The following is an 18873-nucleotide window of genomic DNA, read 5'->3' as shown; positions in this document are numbered from 1 at the left end:
TGAGCTTGACGGACCTCATCTAACATGAAAAAACAACAAAAAACCAATGAAAAAGAATGTCAGAACTTGCCTTCTTTGTTCCTGGCTGCTCCAGAGGTCCAAATGATGTCACTTCCTCTTTGTGATGTCACTTAAAGCAACAGTCAGTTATTTATAGGCAAAACTGGTGAGTGTGACAGGGTGGTAAGACAAACTGAGGGACGCACACAAATAATAACATTTTTACCAAAAATAATGTTTTTATTTTGAATAAATATATTTTATGGAATCAGTGACACACTTATACTCGTGGAAATAATAAAGGTTTGATAAAAATCTGAAATGTATTTGGTGATATTTTGGATGCAAATGTTATGTTGGTCAATATGGACATGTGAAAATGGCCATGTACTCATGAAAATGATTAAAAATAGTATGTCACTCTCAAAAAATATAGTATTTACTCATATATCATGTTAACAAGAACAATGAAATTAAAAGCTTTAAGCTTCAGAAACACACTTTGGCACATTTTTTGTGCCTTATACACTTCATCAAACGTTGTGGACCCAAATGGCACTCGTCTGGTAGAATGACTCAGATAGTACCCACCATCTACATATCCAAGTGTGTGTCCCACAGCATTTTTGATCTGGACTGGATTTGGTCAAGTCCTCATGTTTCTTCAGCATGTGGTAATGTGACTTCAGTAAAGGTGATTTGAAACGTGGGAGAAAGATGTGGTGCAGCCCATCCAGCAGCCCTTGCAGTTTGTCAAACTCTATGACCAGTCCATCCACATTAAACATGTATTTCAGAAAATGATGGGGATAGGACACTGTTGTAGAATGTAGTCCCACATACAAATCAGCATGCATGAAGTCTTCCACACTGCTGAACTTTTCAAATGCAAAAAGTTCATCAGGCAAATCCATTATTCTTGTTCTTTTCAGATTCACTGTCAGTTACAGGTAAATACTACTGAAAAAGAAGCAGTTATTTGTGTAGTTGGAAAGTGATATAAACCAAAAGACGGCTTGACGGAGCAGCACGCAAAAAACGGCTTGTCTCTAGGAGGCTCAGAGGTGAAATGACAGCAAAAAGAAGTTTCTACATCCATATAACATGTAAGAAACAACATTATACATTTAATTAATACCTTGTTACCCATTAACTTACCGTTTTTGTTGAATAACTTTCGATAGGAAGGTCGTAGAGACCTGAAACTATGATCTGTCTGATATAATTCGGGTATGGCCTTTCCAACGGTACCACCCCCGACTCTGTCCGTTCCTGAGATACGTCATTTCCTGTCTTTGAACGGAAGGTCGTAGAGACATTGGATGGATCATGGTTCCAAGTCTCTCCGACGTTCAGTTAGGGAGATATCGTCCAAAGGAAGGAGTGGGCTGGGAGGGTGTGAATATTTTCTTTTCAGGTATGTATAGGAGCATGTTTCAGGACATTTTGAGTCGATTGGTACCACTTCTGGAGTGAGGTTTTTTGAAAATCTGGAGCATCAGGTAAGTACTAGTATTGTAAGTGGTTGTATCTCGGGAACGGAAGGTCGTAGAGACATGGAACCAAGACTGGTGTGTTCAGCGTGGTCAAATTATGGCAGACGGATCATGGTTCCAAGTCTCTCCGACGTTCGGTCCGGGAGATATCGTCCAAAGAGTGTCGTCCAATAGGAAGGAGTGAGCTGGGAGGGTGTGAATAAAGTGTTGATGCCAAAATTCTTCTTTTCAGGTATGGGGTTAGGGATAGGGTCTAAGAGACAAGTTGATGGCTTAGATGAAGAAATGGTTTTAGTAATTTGGTGAAGGTCAATGGGAGAAAAGCAATCTAAATATATATCAGGTTTTACAGCTGTTTCTGAGATTCCTGTGTTTGAAGGTAAGGTACCACCTGAACACACAAGGTGATCAATTCTGTCTCTAATAAGCTCATGAAGTCATTACTGCTGAGGGTTATAGGAATACATGGCTCAATAGAGCTGTGACTCTCTGTCAGCCTGTCTACAGTGCTGAAGAGAAACCTGGGGTTGTTCTTGTTCTCTTCTCTTAATGATGAGTAATAGGCTGATCTGGCTTTACAGAGGGCCTTCCTATAAGTTCTAAGAGTATCTTGCCAAATTAAACGTGATTCCTCCAGTTTGGTGGAGCGCCATTTCCTTTCAAGTTTCTGCACTGTTTGCTTTAATTTGCGGGTTTGGGTGTTATACCATGGAGCTGACTGTCTTTGTTTTATTATCTTCTTTTTAAGAGGGGCAATAGAGTCAAGTGTCAGTTGCATTGAGCCTGCAGCACTGTCAACAAGATCGTCCATTTGGGAGAGACGAAGGATAGCATAGGAGTCCTCAGTTTTATTGAGACATGGCATTGAATTAAATGCCGATGGAATCACTTCCTTAAATTTAGCTACAGTACTATCAGATAGATTTCCGGTGTAGACTTTTTTGACAAATGGCGTGTAGTCCAATAATAGGAATTCAAAAGTTCCTAAATAATGGTCCGATAACAAAGGATTCTGTGGAAAGACAATTAGATGTTCAATTTCAAGTCCATATGTCAGAACCAGGTCGAGGGTGTGATTAAAACAGTGAGTGGGTTTCTGTACCCTCTGACAGAAGCCAATCGAATCCAATAAAGAGATAAATGCAGTACCAAGGCTATCCTTATCAACATCCACATGAATATTAAAATCGATACGATAATTACTTTGTCTGTTTTAAGGACCAAACCTGATAAAAACTCTGAGAATTCAGATAAGAATTCAGAGTATGGACCTGGAGCGCGATAGACTATAACGAATAAAACTGGCTTCAGTGTTTTCCAGGTTGGGAATGAGAGACTCAGAACAAGGCTTTCAAATGAGTTATAATCCGGTTTAGGTCAAGAGTTGATCAACAGTAGTACTAAGACTCATTAAAAAACACACAAAAAAGAACTTCCTTACCAACTGTATTTAAGATTTGTTTACAGCGTGTGCCACTTCATCAAGCCTCAATCATACATATATATCTTCATATTAGCAAGTGCATACAGACAATGTCAATGTCTCAATTGTAAGCTAGCAAGCAGCAACAATGGCCAGAGATGATGATTGTGGTCAGAAGACAGCATGACAGGAAGCCTAAAACGGATGGATGGATAGATGGATTTCTTTAAAGCCATTTCAGACATTAAGTAATCAACCATGTTTTACAGAAGAAATGCGGGTTTTAGTCTCAACACAGAGCCAAAGAACGACGATTTAAAGTCAGTGATCAGTTATACTAAATGCATTTGGAAACCACACTTCGATGATAATTACAGATCCCAAAAAGCTGGACAAACATGTACCTGTAAATAACCTGTAGTTTATCTGCACTACAGAAATTTAGCTGCAGATTCTGAATATATCAACACGCTCTAGTAGTCTTATCTGTTGGTCTTAGGCTCAGTGTGGCTGCAGACGTGAGGAAGGGAAAGACAGAGACAGGTGGCCAATGGACTCTGAAGTGAAGTGTAGATGGGTGAGAGCAGAGAGATAACATTAAGTGCCAATTTGAGAGATTTGTCTTCTCATTTTCTAACAATTTTAGTTTGGGAGAAATGGCAAAACTGACACCCGATCATTATACACCAGGCTCTATTCCATCAGTTTCTATCTGCGGTTGTGGTGATGCGACATTGGATTCTATGAGTCGTTGACGGACATGCTCTCCATGGCGTTGGGCAGGTTCTGGTCTCCTTTTCCCTGCTTCTTCTTCCCTCCTTCATGCTGTTTCTTTGCTTTCTTAGCCAGCCCCTGATCAATAGGAGCGGGCTTGACAAACTTAATGATCTCAGTCCAACCTGGATGTGAGAAAGACAAGTAGGGGGAAAAATATATATATACAGTGCATCCGGAAAGTATTCACAGCGCTTCACTTTTTCCACATTTTGTTATGTTGCAGCCTTATACCAAAATGGATTAAATTCATTTTTTTCCTCAAAATTCTACACACAACACCCCATAATGACAACGTGAAAAAAGTTTATTTGAGATTTTTGCAAATTTATTAAAAATAAAAAACCTGAGAAATCACATGTACATAAGTATTCACAGCCTTTGCTCAATACTTTGTTGATGCACCTTTGGCAGCAATTACAGCCTCAAGTCTTTTTGAATATGATGCCACAAGCTTGGCACACCTATCTTTGGGCAGTTTCACCCATTCCTCTTTGCAGCACCTCTCAAGCTCCATCAGGTTGGATGGGAAGCGTCGGTGCACAGCCATTTTCAGATCTCTCCAGAGATGTTCAATCGGATTCAAGTCTGGGCTCTGGCTGGGCCACTCAAGGACATTCACAGAGTTGTCCTGAAGCCACTCCTTTGATATCTTGGCTGTGTGCTTAGGGTCGTTGTCCTGCTGAAAGATAAACCGTCGCCCCAGTCTGAGGTCAAGAGCGCTCTGGAGCAGGTTTTCATCCAGGATGTCTCTGTACTTTGCTGCATTCATCTTTCCCTCTATCCTGACTAGTCTCCCAGTTCCTGCCGCTGAAAAACATCCCCACAGCATGATGCTGCCACCACCATGCTTCACTGTAGGGATGGTATTGGCCTGGTGATGAGCGGTGCCTGGTTTCCTCCAAACGTGACGCCTGGCATTCACACCAAAGAGTTCAATCTTTGTCTCATCAGACCAGAGAATTTTGTTTCTCATGGTCTGAGAGTCCTTCAGGTGCCTTTTGGCAAACTCCAGGCGGGCTGCTATGTGCCTTTTACTAAGGAGTGGCTTCCGTCTGGCCACTCTACCATACAGGCCTGATTGGTGGATTGCTACAGAGATGGTTGTCCTTCTGGAAGGTTCTCCTCTCTCCACAGAGGAACTCTGGAGCTCTGACAGAGTGACCATCGGGTTCTTGGTCACCTCCCTGACTAAGGCCCTTCTCCCCCGATTACTCAGTTTAGATGGCCGGCCAGCTCTAGGAAGAGTCCTGGTGGTTCCGAACTTCTTCCACTTACGGATGATGGAGGCCACTGTGCTCATTGGGACCTTCAAAGCAGCAGAAATTTTTCTGTAACCTTCCCCAGATTTGTGCCTCGAGACAATCCTGTCTCGGAGGTCTACAGACAATTCCTTTGACTTCATGCTTGGTTTGTGCTCTGACATGCACTGTCAACTGTGGGACCTTATATAGACAGGTGTGTGCCTTTCCAAATCATGTCCAATCAACTGAATTTACCACAGGTGGACTCCAATTAAGCTGCAGAAACATCTCAAGGATGATCAGTGGAAACAGGATGCACCTGAGCTCAATTTTGAGCTTCATGGCAAAGGCTGTGAATACTTATGTACATGTGATTTCTTAGTTTTTTATTTTTAATAAATTTGCAAAAATTTCAAAAAAACTTTTTTCACATTGTCATTATGGGGTGTTGTGTGTAGAATTTTGAGGAAAAAAATTAATTTAATCCATTTTGGAATAAGGGTGTAACATAACAAAATGTGGAAAAAGTGAAGCGCTGTGAATACTTTCCGGATGCACTGTATTTAAGCCTTCAAACAAATAAAAAAACAACACTCAAAAGGTCTTCCATATGAATGTAAAACATTTTAAAATTTCCTGGAAAATAGCGAGCCAAGGAAACACCATAAAATCATTACGACAGTGCTTACACTTAAACGCTTTCTTGTGGAGTGAGATGAGAAGATCCCACACATCTCTCGTACACTAAGTATTAAACTACAGCCCATACGTAAGCACAGACAGGGCGAGGCTAGCTATTTCCCCGTTTCCACTCTTTGTGCTACCAACACCTCTAAAGCCACCAGCACAATACAAACATGTTTATAATGTGCTGTGTCGCCCCTGGCATCTGGCTGCAGCGTCATATTTAGTGTACAGACATGAGTGGTATACATGCTGCTGTCATGATTTCAGAGCAGCAGACAGGTGTCGTTGCATGACATGGAGTGAACTGCCTACAGCCCTCCTGACTGGTCTGAAGTCACCTTGGACTAAGTAGTTTGTAAAACAACTTACTCCACTTGGCCTGTAATTCTTCATTGACCAAATGCTTCATGGCAGCCATTTGTTATGTTTTTGAATGAACACAGCACACACCAGATGTGAAACAACTCAGCACAGCTTACCAGGAGGCATGAACTCCCTGAGCTTCTCTGGAATAACGATGCCTTCTTCGGTTTGGTAATTCTCTAGGATGGCACACATCACACGTGTGGTGGCGCACATGGTCGCATTCAGCATGTGCACAAACTCTGCCTATATAACAAACAAAGAGGAAGCAAGTTGAGTACAGACAGGATAAAACGTCTGCCAAGGAAAGTGAGAGGCATTCCTGCATTCAATCAGCTGCCCAACAGTAGCCTCGGCTGCATTATCAAACAGATCTTTATCGAGCTGTACAGCTGGAACAGAGCACTCACCTTGTCCATCATCTTTTTGGTCTGTCCGTAGCGGATGCGGAGGCGTCTGGCCTGGTAGTCGGTGCAGTTTGAGCAGGAGACCAGCTCTCTGAAAGCACCGGAGCCAGGGAACCAGGCCTCCAGATCCAGCTTCTTACTAGCTGCATGATTTAGGGCACCTGTGATGACATACAGTAGTTAGTATAAGTAGTTAGCGGATATTGACGCTTATAGTTAGGGCTGGCTCAGGTTAGTCTAGGCTGGTTTAAAAAACAGTAGCCAGGTGGGCTATCTTTCAAGTAGGGGAGCATGATAATTTGGTGTCAGCCAAGATTCTGTGATCATGAAGAGCTCTAGGCTATTTGAAAAAATCGTCACATAAAAAAAGATTTATTTACAAGTGATCTTACATTAAGAGGAGCCAACCTCAATTGCTTGGGAGTTGGCAGAGGAACGCACTTAATTGGTATTAAATTGGATGTACCTGAAGACAGACCTAACCACAAGGTGGAGCTACTGTGGTTTGCAGGGGAGGGAGAGGTTTGCTGGTGTAGACCAGAAGTGACCAGGAGTGGACATGAGGTGGCTGGCGGGTCGTCAAGGTGAGGGGGAGTTCAGGATTGTGAAAAACAAATTGTCGGTTAGAGTGTGTGAGCCCAGACCATTTGGGTGAATGCCATCCCAAAGAAAGCTGGGAGTTTCCAGAAAATATTAAAATTGTCCACACAAAAAAAAAGGTATGTTTCGGGCCGCACAAGTTAACTGCAGCCAGGTGTGGAAGCTAAGAGTGCGGCTAAAGCGATGGCAGCAGTGACCGAGGTCACAGACTGGAAAGCAAGAGGCAGAATTTACTAACACGGGTCCAACAAGTGGACTCCCTGCGGAGATTAGGCTTCGGTATGCAGTTTGAAGCGTCTTGACACATGGCCGTCCTCCCAGGCTTCCAAGACTAGAAACAAACCGGGTTGTGTTGGGCTCGGCAGGCTGTCGTACAACAAAAATATAAAAAGTCTAAACACCCCCCTGCCTTGTACATTTGCCGATAGATTTAAAAAAAAAAAACTGGGACATAAAAATGTAGTGTAAAATGAGGCTTAAAAACTGGATACAAATGTGGAACGAAGCTAGAGTTTCCGACAAGCACACTACTACAGCGTCCTCAGCACGTACTTCCAGTACTATACTGTACCAGAGAGTCATTGCCTCAACAGACAGGCTTTTTGAAAACAGTAGATGTATTATATTAAAAATAACCATGGAGTGTGTTGTACTAGTAAAAGAATAATGCAATTCGTTATTTTCATTATCGATTTGTCTGCACATTCTTTTCTCCATTAATTGACTCTAAAATGTCATGAAACTTCCTAAAGCCCAAGGTAACATCTAAAGTGTTCTTGTTTAGTCCAACCAACAGTCCAAAGCCCAAAAAGATTCACACAGACAAAGAAAATCAGCATATTCTCACATTTAAGAAGCTAGAGCTGGGGAATTTCTGGCATTTTTTAATGAAAAAAAGACAAATGATTAATATATTATCAAAATAGTTGTTGATAATTTTCTTTGTCAATCGACCAATTGATTGTGAGCTCAACTGAGTTCTTCCTGTGCCAAGTAATTTAGTGCCTTAACAGCAAGTAAACTAATAGCAGGAATTTCTAACCAGGAGCCTTTCAAGAGAATCCGTTTTGGTTGCTGGGTCATATTTTCTGCCCTGCCAAAAGTTCCTGCTCCTAAGATATGACGTTTGAACGACCAGGAATGATCAGGGTCATCTTTGCACATTCATCACAGTCCAATGCATGTTACTAACTTTATTTCTTCCCCGGAGTTTCTTTGTGCTTTGTCGACTCGTAGGTCGCTGTGGATCGTGGTCCTGGTACGCCTGGGTGCTGCTGCCGCCATGGGCCTGCCTGACTCTCATCACTACAGTTATTATGTTTAGTCGTAGTTCTGTCACTATTAAAGCTCCTATTATTAATCTCAGCTAATATTACAGCTATTTCTACTGTTAGTGCTGCCATACATCTTTGCCTACCTATCTGTCTGTCTGTCGGTCTGTCTATCTGTGTCTCTATGTCTATCTCTATGTCTATCTCTCTGTCTCTGTCTCTCTCTCTCTCTCTCTCTCTCCCTAAAACCCAACCGGTCAAAGCAGATGACCGCCCACCTAGAGTCTGGTTCTGCTCAAGGTTTCTGCCTCTTAAAAGGAAGTTTTTCCTTGCCACTGTCGCCAAAGTGCTTGCTCATGGTGGGAACTGTTGGGTCTCTGTAATAACATTATAAAGAGTCGGTCTAGACCTGCTCTATTTTGTAAAGTGTCATGAGATGACTTTGTTGTGATTTGGCGCTATATAAATAAAATTGAATTGAATTGAATTGAATCAGGGTTAGTTTTGCAATACTGCACAAGCCTCTCAAATGCTTCTATTTGTGCACAGTATTCTTCCACAGCAAACAAGAAGGACTGGGGATGGGAAATTGGTTGAACCCTTTGAACTCTGAAATAGAAATGGTCCGCCAGTGCCTACATTGGTATTTGTGCTTATTGTGATGTCATTTCTTGGAGTATCTTCAAATGCTTCATATCCCTATAAATCTGTACAACCAAAGCTAAAAGCTTATGTAAGTCAGTAAACCATAATAATTGATAAAAGTATTGAAATTGTGTGGTAAATAAAAAAAAATCTAAAATTGAAACGGATCGTTGCCTTCAGCAAAACGGTCTTCATCCTCACTGAAGGAGGAGTCCAGTAGCTATTGCTCGCTAACAAAATGTCCAGTACCTCCTCAGTTGAGAATCTTTTTCTTGCCATCAAAGGCAAAAAAAGACACACAAAAGACCCCCCAAAAAAAGACAACTGATTATTTTTCTCAATCTCAATCTGACTTTCCAACCTGCTGCTCTGCTTCTGATTATCACGAGCTACAACTTGATGACTCTCAAGACAGAAAATAAATGCTCTAGCTATTACGGTTTTCATTTTAGATCGATTTGAACAGGATCCGTTTTCAAAGGGTTAATGTTAACCAAATGTTAACACCGCCTTATTAGTTTTAAAGAATAAATCAAGATTATGAAAGAGTGGAAGAGAAAAACAGCAAACAAGAGAAATGAAACTGAAAAGAATAGATCCACGCTACTATACAGTACACCACTGTAAAGTGTAATGGAGGAAACATTAAAAACGTTTATTTCAAGAGTAATTCTTCCTCTTGCTGTTCCCAGGGCTTAAAGAATGTGCTGCTATTTGGTTGGAAAGAATATTAACAGGTAGAGCTTTTTGTTTATTAGATACTTTCCAATAGACTCAGAAGCGATTCAGCTACAACTGCACGTGTGTTGGACCTACCAGAGACGATGTTTACGATGCGATAAGGAATCCCTAGTGACTGGTATAATTCTTCTGCAGTCTCTATCATCTCATCAAACATCTCCCAGGATTTGCCATCATGTGGGGAAGCATAGACGAACTGCTCAATCTACAAGAAGAGGAGCAAGGAGAAGGAGAGAAAACCACCACATCATTACTTTTTTTCCCCCCAAAAATACCAAAACAAAAAAGGGTATATCAATTATGTATACCAATCCCCAATTTACTTGTATTGTTAATCATTATTGTCATTTAGACTACTTTAGTGTGTGCCTGGCATGTAGTTCTAGATAATTTAACAAATCTAGTAATTAGATAAGTGATAACAAAAAGTGGCCATGTATGTAACGTTGTATTTAACTGACAATGAAAAGTAATATGAAACACTCCTTTTGTACTGCAACGTACCTTCTCAAACTGGTGCACCCTGAAGATCCCGCGGGTGTCTCTGCCATGGGAGCCCACCTCCTGTCGAAAGCAGGTGGAGAAGCCGGCGTAGCGGACAGGCAGGTCCTCGGGCTTGAGCCACTCGTCCCTCAGGAAGGCCGCAATGGGCTGCTCGGAGGTGGCGATGAGGTACTTCTCATCTATGGAATTGTCGTCTGACTTCTCACTTCCCTTCCCAATGACCTGAAGTAAACAGACACACACTGTGGGTCAGAAGGAGGAACAACAGACAGAAATCCGCTGTCACATTAGGGATGGGTATCAATAAGGTTTTAGAGAAAAAGGCGATAAAAGAGAGGAAAAAAAGGTGAAAAGGGAGAGAAAGGCGAATATAAAGAAAAGGGTGAAAAAAAGGATAGAAAAGGCAAAAAAAGAGCCAACGCAGAAAAGAGAAGAGAAAGACAAGAATAGAGGAAAGAGAAAGGCGACAAAATGAAAGAGAAGAGCAAACGGCGCAAAGAGAAAACGGCGAAAATAGGGGAGAAAAGGTGAAAAAAAAGAGAGGAAATGCAAAAAAAGAGAACTAGGCCAAAAGAGAAAAAAAGAGAGGAGGGCGAAAAAGGAGAGCAAACACAAAAAAAAGTTTTTGTTGCCCTTTTGTCTTTTTTCCGCCACTTTCTCTCCCTTTTTTCTCTTTTTTAAGCCCTTTTGATGATGATCCGTGTTATCAGGAATCAGCTGTAAAACCTTTTCTCCCATCGACCTTCACCTACTAGAACCATTTCTTCATCTAATCTGTCTTTATTAAACAGGCTGTGTACCACAGTCCTTTAAAGTAGCTGTAATTAAACCACTTCTTAAAAAGCCCACTCTTGATCCAGAGGTTTTAGCCAACTATAGATCTATATCTAACCCTCCCTTTCTTGCCAAGATCCTTGAGAAAGCAGTCGCCAACCAGCTGTGTGACTTTCTGCATGACAATAAGTTGCTTGAGGACTTTCAGTCAGGTTTCAGAGCGCACCATAGCACAGAGACAGCACTGGTAAAAGTTACAAATGACCTAACTGCATCAGACAAATTGACCATCATATACTTGTTTTGTTAGACCTTAGTGCTGCATTCGACACCATTGACCATCATATTCTACTACATAAACTGGACCTCTGTTGAACCCCCAACCCCCTGGAAGGGGGCAAGGGTTATAAAAGGGAATGCAGAAGAAGACATCGGGGTGCGAGTGCGTGCTGCTGCGTGCATGCCAGAGACCTGTCACCTCTGACTGACTGACTGCTTGGGCTCTTGCCTTAGTTGTTTGTGAGACTTTGTTACTTGATTGGTTTTATTTTCTTCTTTTTGGACATTTTGTATCCATTAACTCTTTTTGATAAGACTCCAATAAAATTGGGTTGTACTTTGTACATTCCAACCAAAGTCCTGTGTTGCTCCTCTCTGAGATCATCTAAGTAGCCTCCCTCAGGTAAGAAGACTCCTCTCCTTGAGATAGGCCGACAGTAGATAATAATTTGGCTTTGACTGATGAATTCTAAGAAAGCTGCTATGTGTATATGATGATGTTTAACATGGAAGGACATGTTGAATAGGTTTAACTCAGTTGTCTGATGTTTTGCTGCTGCTGTGGATTGTTTGGTGGTTACTGTTGAAGTTTGTAAATAGTTGGGACACGGAGGGTTTTCCTAAATTTTATCTCTAAATTGTGAATTAGGGATTTGGGCATTTGAGGCGACCCAGTGTGAAATCAGGCGAGTGTCCGCCACCCTTCCGTGTGGACATCCCCCAGTATTGATCTTTTCCTTCAAGGTCTTACTGGGGTACCACCAATCTTCAAACACCTATCACACGCAGATATTCCTGCTAATATCCGGTCGTTGGCACATAGTCAACTATATAGGCCCTAGTGTTATGATATTCCGGGAACGTAACCAGACTCCCTAAGCAGGCTAAAGCGGTCTTGCGTGTAGATTTTGGGAGTCCGTTCGAAAACCTAAAGATTAGGTCGTAGAACAGCCGTCACTCAATGTGATATTCGCGTTGGGTGGGGGTATCGGTTGTAACATCTAAGAACCTCTTCAATATTCTTACTCTAGATGGCATTGCCCTGTCCTCCAGCGCCACCGTGAGGAATCTCAGAGTTGTCTTTGATCAGGACATGTCCTTTAACTCCCACGTAAAACAAACTTCAAGGACTGCCTTCTTTCATCTCCGTAACATTGCAAACATCAGGAAGATCCTGTCTCAAACAGATGCAGAAAAATTTGTCCATGCATTTTTTACGTCTAGGCTGGATTAGTGCAATTCCTTATTATCAGGCTGTCCAAATAAGTCCCTGAGGACACGCCAGCTGATCCGTAATGCTGCGGCACATGTACTGAGAGGAACCAGGAAAAGAGATCATATTTCTCAAGTATTAGCTTCGCTGCACTGGCTCCCTGTAAAATCCAGAATAGAGTTTAAAATCCTTCTCCTCACCCTACAAAGTTCTTACTGGTCAGGTACCATCAGATCTTAAAGAGCTCATAGTACCCTATTACCCCACTAGAGCACTGCGCTCCCAGAATGCAAGGTTGCTTGTGGTTCCTAGAGTCTCCAAAAGCAGAACAGGAGCCAGAGCCTTCAGCTATCAAGCTCCTCTCCTGTGGAATCGGCTCCCAGTTTGGGTGCGGGAGGCAGACACACTCTCTACTTTTAAGAGGAGGCTTTAAACTTTGCTTTTTGATAAGAAATCATAGTTAGGGCTGCCTGGACCAGCCCCTAGTTATGCTGCTATCGACTTTATATCTTCCCGTTTCTTTGTGCTTTCTCATCTTCCAGACAAACTTCATAAAATAATCTCATTTCATTCTTATACCAATATCCAATATGCATATATTTCTATAAGGACAGAATATCCCTCTCCACCCTTAAGGTTTCACTCGAGTCAGATCCGTGACAGCAACTTCTTAAGTTAAATACAAGTTAACAGAAGATGTTGAGGTAAAGGCTCAGTTCAGTAAAAGCTTCCATACCTTGTAAAGCTCTTCATCAAACTGGCTGAGTTGGGCGACTTCCTGCATGACCTCTTTCCTCATGAAGAAGGGTGTGTAGAGCATGGTGTACTTCTTGCCGTGGAGGATCCTTAAGGCATAATTGATCAGGGCCTGCTCCAGGAACACCAGCGGTCCCTGAATACAACAGAAGAGAGGGAAACAACTCAACAGCTTGTTTCTTGCAGTGATTTACCATTTTCTGTCCTTCAATTCAAAGAACTCACCTTCAGAAAGTAACCTCTGCTCCCAGCCACAACAGCCCCCCTCTCTCCATCAAAGCCATCAATCATGACCACCAGGTCAACATGGGAGTACTTCTTCTGGACGGTGCAGTCGCCCCAGGTACGCTCCACCTTGTTGTCTGCATCCTGTAAGGGGGAAACCAGAGGAAATATTAGATTGAGCTGATTAGTCGACTGACAGACAATTAATATGCAACAATTTGATAAGAAATTAAATTAGTCAAAAAATGCTTATATATTTTTCTCCTTTTCGTTTTATATCATTTAAACTGAATATCTTTGGGTTTGGACCTGTTGGTCAGACAAACAAAAAAGTTAATTTATGTCACTCCAGCTAAAAATTACAGGACAGAGAAGTTTTGGGAAATTTCCTGATGTCCTTTCCTGCCGAGATACACAAGAAGATCGATATCGCTCTCGTATAGTTGTACACCAAATATGGAGCTGGAGCCAGGAGATAAATAGCTACGCTAACCAGCTGCTAGCTTTCATATTTAGCGTACAGACATGATAGTAGTATTGATCCGCTCATCTCACTCTCAGCGAGAAAGTGAGTAAGTGCATTTCCCAAAATGTCTACCTATAACGTCTTGGTTCTGGCAGTCCAGTAGTACTGCAGACAAAGCATGCCGAGACATTTAATACCCAAAACTCTATACAGTAAGAGCAATATTTTAGTTTTTGTTTCTGGTACCAACAACTTTTAATACAGTTAATAGTAGGTCACAATGCCTTAATAGTAGGTCACAATGCCTTGAAAATACTTTGACATGTCATGATAATTGCTGGGTCGTGTGTTATCTAATCGACTTTATTGGTAAAGATCATGTCAATCAATGTGACAATATGTGAAATGACAATGGATTTACAGCAATGTAATCAGCTCCTTTTTTAACCAGATCTGCCTGTATCAAAGCACCCACCTCATCATTGCTGATGGGTACAGATGGGTGCAGAAGATTGCCAATCTCCCTCAGGTACTCAAAGCGCTCGGCCTCGAGCTTTATCCTCTCACTGTCGGATTTCTCCACTGCCTCATCCACCAACAAACGCACCCTCTTGATCTGGGTTACTGTCAGGGCCTGAGGCAGAAAAATGAGAGGAGAGGAGAAGCAAGGAAAGAAAAAAAACAAGCAATTTGTTAGCTTTAAGTTCTGTCTTTTTAGAGATTCATTGAACAAAATGCAAAAATGCTGCCCTATCGGTGGGGACAAGCGCTTAGGAGCACGGACAGTTATACCGATAGTGTTTCAGCTGTTAGGGACTCCAAGTTCTGCGCTTCATCAGGTAAAGACTCATCCTCCCCAACTTGCTCCTTCCTCTACATTCACAACATAGAAAGGTATTACAAAAAGAAAAAAAATTACAGGTCTGGTTGCTGGACACATACTGGCAGTGTTATTTAACCCCTCTCACTCTGTTACAAGAGACAACGACCAGTGAGTCAGTGTCCCGATGCTTCCTCACCTTCATTTTCTCCCCAATGCTCTTGCTGCAGAGGTTCTTAGCTTTGTTGAGGTTGTCTGCAGTGAAGCGGCCTGTTAGGGGATAAATCACAGTCAGTCAGTGCATGGGACTGTACTTGTACAAAGTACAAAGTGTGTGAGCTGGTGGCAGGTGTTCAGCTCACTCTTGTGCTGTCAAAAAACGAGATAAGATAAAAAATGTAAACAAACTACCTTTGTTACTTTAATAGTAGCAGCTGTACTGTACTGGCTGCAGGGCGAGGTTGACGTATGCTGTTGGCTGGGATTGCATCAGATTGCACGCTCTTACTCGGCATCGGTAAGCTAACCCGGCGTTAGCCAACAACTTGTTTTAACGTTATATTTGACTTGATTATGGGAACGTGTGGTTAACTAGTGCTTGTCGTCTATCTATTACACACTTGATATTAAGCAATTACCTTTAACTACGTGGAGGATAACCAAATGGCTCATGTGGATGTGGTAGTTGCGCTAACATTAGCCCCATTGCGTGCTATTCTCTCCTGTGAGATCATACCAAACTCCATTCGAATCTGGCAATAAATTCCTAGCGTTAGCAAAATTACAAACATTCACGAATTGACAAGATAAAATATTTTACATCCTGTTAAAACAATGCCCACTGGTAAATACGGCTTGAATAGAATGCACCAGGGTGACTATTTCAATAATAATTTGCGAATAATTTTTCGCAGTGGTTAACGTTAGCGTTAACTTGCGATTGCAGAGCGTGGAGATAACAAGCGAATTCAAGTATATTCTTTAAAGCATTTCAAGATATACATTTGCGCGATGTCTTTAAATGCCCTAGATGGGATCCAACATTGGGCTGTATTCTCATTCTAACAATGCATATGCCAGATTTTTACAATTTGAGTATGACGTGAGCTCCCCTCCAGTGGAAAATACACGGACGCTACGCTAATATTGGCATCATTAGCAACCGCGCTAACGTTAGCTTCTATGATCGAAACAACAGAAATAAAAAGGCACTTACATTTCCTCCACTCTGTATCTGCGGAGACCAGTTTGTCAACGAGTGTTACATCTTTAAACCTCTTCCTTTGGGTCTCACGGACGACTTCTGGATCGCCGCCTTTGTCGGTCCGAAACAGGTCCAAGTCGAGCACCATCTTTCCACGTTGTCTGACAGTTAGAGCTAAATCTTTGGCGTTTATTGGCGGTTGGCAAACCAGCGTAGAGGCGCATTACCGCCACCAACTGGACTGGAGTGTGGAAGAGATTATGCAGAAAACGAAACTAACAAACAAAACAAAACAAAAAAAACTTCTACATTCTTTTAACTGAACCAGTTTCATTAAAAAACTTAATGTCATTGTAAATCGTGCCTGCTGTTTTCCCCAAGAGACCTGACAATGAAAAGTCAAGGTGTTTTGACTTCCTGAGCGACTGAAGACGTTGATTCTGAGGCTGTGGCTGAGACCTGTATGACCTATTCTCAGACGAGTGATGACATTTTCTTCCCTTTGTTTCCAGCCCACCCTCCTCCCAGCACCGACATGTCTTTGTATATTATATAGATGTCTTCCAGTTTCATTATCATCCCAATACTCCTGCCATACTGATTGTGCATATGTCCTGAATGAATGTCTTAGCTTCGTCTTTGCTTAATGGCACTTGTTGCGTTTGTTTGGCCAGAACATCCACCTGCTCATTTCCCGCCACACCAACATGAGCAGGAACCCAAAGGAAGCGTGTAGATATAACCTTAATTTCGATCCTGTACATTATAAGACCGACTTTATTAGTGAACCAAAACCGTGACAACCCAGAGTCCAGACCAGGATGCAGAGTCGCAGTCCTACACGCTTCTCTGCGCTTCCATTAGAGCAGTTACCCACCCAAAACCCCATAATGACTGTGTCTCCCCCCCGACCACTTAAATTAATTCAATCAAAATTAAACAGGAGAGCAGTCATTAATAAAAACCTAATAAAAATTAAGACCACCACTGCTATAGGACAAAACAATAGGAAAATTAAGTGTGGACTGTTAAATATCAGATCTCTGTCATCTAAAGCTGTATTAGTAAACAAGCTAATATCAGATAATCATTTTGATCTACTGTGCTATTATTACAGCTATTATTACAGCTGTAACTACTATCATCAGTCATATTTCCATTATTATTATAATTATAGCTGCTATTTCTACTGCTAGTCCGTCTGTCGGTCTGTCTATCTGTGTCTTTATGTCTATCTCTCTCTCTGTCTCTTTCTGTCTGTCTGTCTGTCTCTCCCCCTCTCTCTTTCTCCCTCCCTCTCTATGTCTCTCTCTCTCTCCCTCTCTCTCTCTTTCTCAAACCCAACCGGTCAAAGCAGATGACCGCCCACCTAGAGTCTGGTTCTGCTTGAGGTTTCTGCCTCTTAAAAGGAAGTTTTTCCTTGCCATTGTCGCCAAAGTGCTTGCTCATGGTGGGAACTGTTGGGTCTCTGTAATAACATTATATTATTATTATTATCAAAGTGTTTTTATTGAATTTTCTGTTCAAACAACAAACATCCCATTCAAAAAAAAAAATAAAATAAAATAAAAAAAATAAAATAAAATAAAATAAAAAAATAAATTAAAAAAAAGACAGCAGGACTCAAAACATACATCTCAAATACAGGTCTAAACCACAGACAAAACAGTAACAAGACATACCATACTAATATCAGACATCAGACATACCCATCACCCATGTGGGAAGGGAAGGGAAGGAGGGGGGGGGGTCAAAAGCTGCCATCTATGTTGGGGCTAATTAGAACTCATGTTCAAAGTAGGAAATAAAAGGCTGCCAGACCGTAGAGTACTTCTTAGTGTTGCCCTGCAAGGTGAATCTAATATGTTCTAATTTAAGGTGTGCCATCACCTCTTCTACCCATCGTTTATGGGATGGCGGTGTCGCCTTTATCCAGTTAAGTAGGATCAATCTCCTAGCCAGCAATGAAGAGAATGCTATTGTTTTCCTTTGAGAGATTGTTAGTGGCGCTTCCCTTGGTGTCACACCAAAGATGGCTGTCAGAGGGCCGGGCTCTATATCTTTGTTATAGATTGACGAGAAAGTTCTAAAAATTCTGGCCCAGAACTCTTTCAGCTTGGGACAGGACCAGAACATATGACCTATATTGGCTGGCACCTGTTTACATCTAGGGCAAGTCGGATCAGCCCCCTGATACATTCTTGCCAGTTTGTCCCTTGAGAAATGAAGTCTGTGTAAGACCTTAAACTGTATCAATCCATGTCTAACACATACAGAAGAAGAGTGTATTAGTTCCACTGCCCGTCTCCAGTCAACATCTGATATGTCCAATTCTAACTCTTCCTCCCACTTCCTTTGTAAGATATCAAGGGATGGGGAAGCCACCTTCTGGATGCTCACATAGAGCGTGGAAACCGTCCCTTTAAGAGTTGGATTCATGTCTAGCAGCCCATCTATCCATCCACTCCGCGGCAACTCAAGGGATGAGGCGAATGTCTTTTTCACAAAATCTCGAACCTGAAAATATCTTAAGTAATTCGTCTTTGAGGGGATTCCATATTCCTTCTCCAACTGAGCAGCAGACATGAAAACACCACCTTTAAAAAGATTTTTGACGCATTCCACCCCAGCTCTATACCATTCCCTAAATGCTGTTCCCCCAAGGGCCGGGGAGAATAAGTGATTGCCATAGACGGGAGCAGACAGGAGGGCGTTTCTATTTTTAAAATGTGTTCTGAATTGGACCCAGATTTTGATAGAGTCACATACAACAGGGTTGTTTGTGTAAAGGTGTTTGCTTAAGGGCAGAGGAGCGCAGACCAGGGAGCATAGGGACACCGGGCTAGATGCATATCTTTCCATATGTACCCACACTGGAGTTTCATCGTCATCCAACTTTGAGACCCAAAACAACACCTTATGTATATTAGCAGCCCAATAATAGTGCATATAATTTGGTAGGGCCAGGCCTCCCTCTTCCC

The 18873-nt window shown here is 41.9% G+C and overlaps 1 protein-coding gene across 1 annotated transcript; it reads right to left on the bottom strand.

The window, feature by feature from the left end:
* Positions 1-2925: 2925 nt before the first annotated feature.
* On the bottom strand, positions 2926-16065 carry LOC139307143 (serine--tRNA ligase, cytoplasmic). The gene is made up of 11 exons (XM_070931027.1): positions 15905-16065; positions 14888-14958; positions 14661-14741; positions 14344-14502; positions 13403-13546; positions 13158-13313; positions 10156-10377; positions 9727-9856; positions 6398-6555; positions 6104-6233; positions 2926-3818 (listed from the first exon to the last, which is right to left on the bottom strand). The coding sequence occupies exons 1-11, from the start codon at positions 16038-16040 to the stop codon at positions 3661-3663; spliced, it is 1545 nt and encodes a 514-aa protein (XP_070787128.1). The 5' UTR covers positions 16041-16065; the 3' UTR covers positions 2926-3660.
* Positions 16066-18873: the final 2808 nt, after the last annotated feature.

The sequence above is a fragment of the Enoplosus armatus genome (genome assembly GCF_043641665.1).
Source record: "Enoplosus armatus isolate fEnoArm2 chromosome 16 unlocalized genomic scaffold, fEnoArm2.hap1 SUPER_16_unloc_4, whole genome shotgun sequence".
Lineage (NCBI taxonomy): Eukaryota > Metazoa > Chordata > Actinopteri > Centrarchiformes > Enoplosidae > Enoplosus > Enoplosus armatus.
This window is presented reverse-complemented; position numbering and strand designations above follow the sequence as displayed.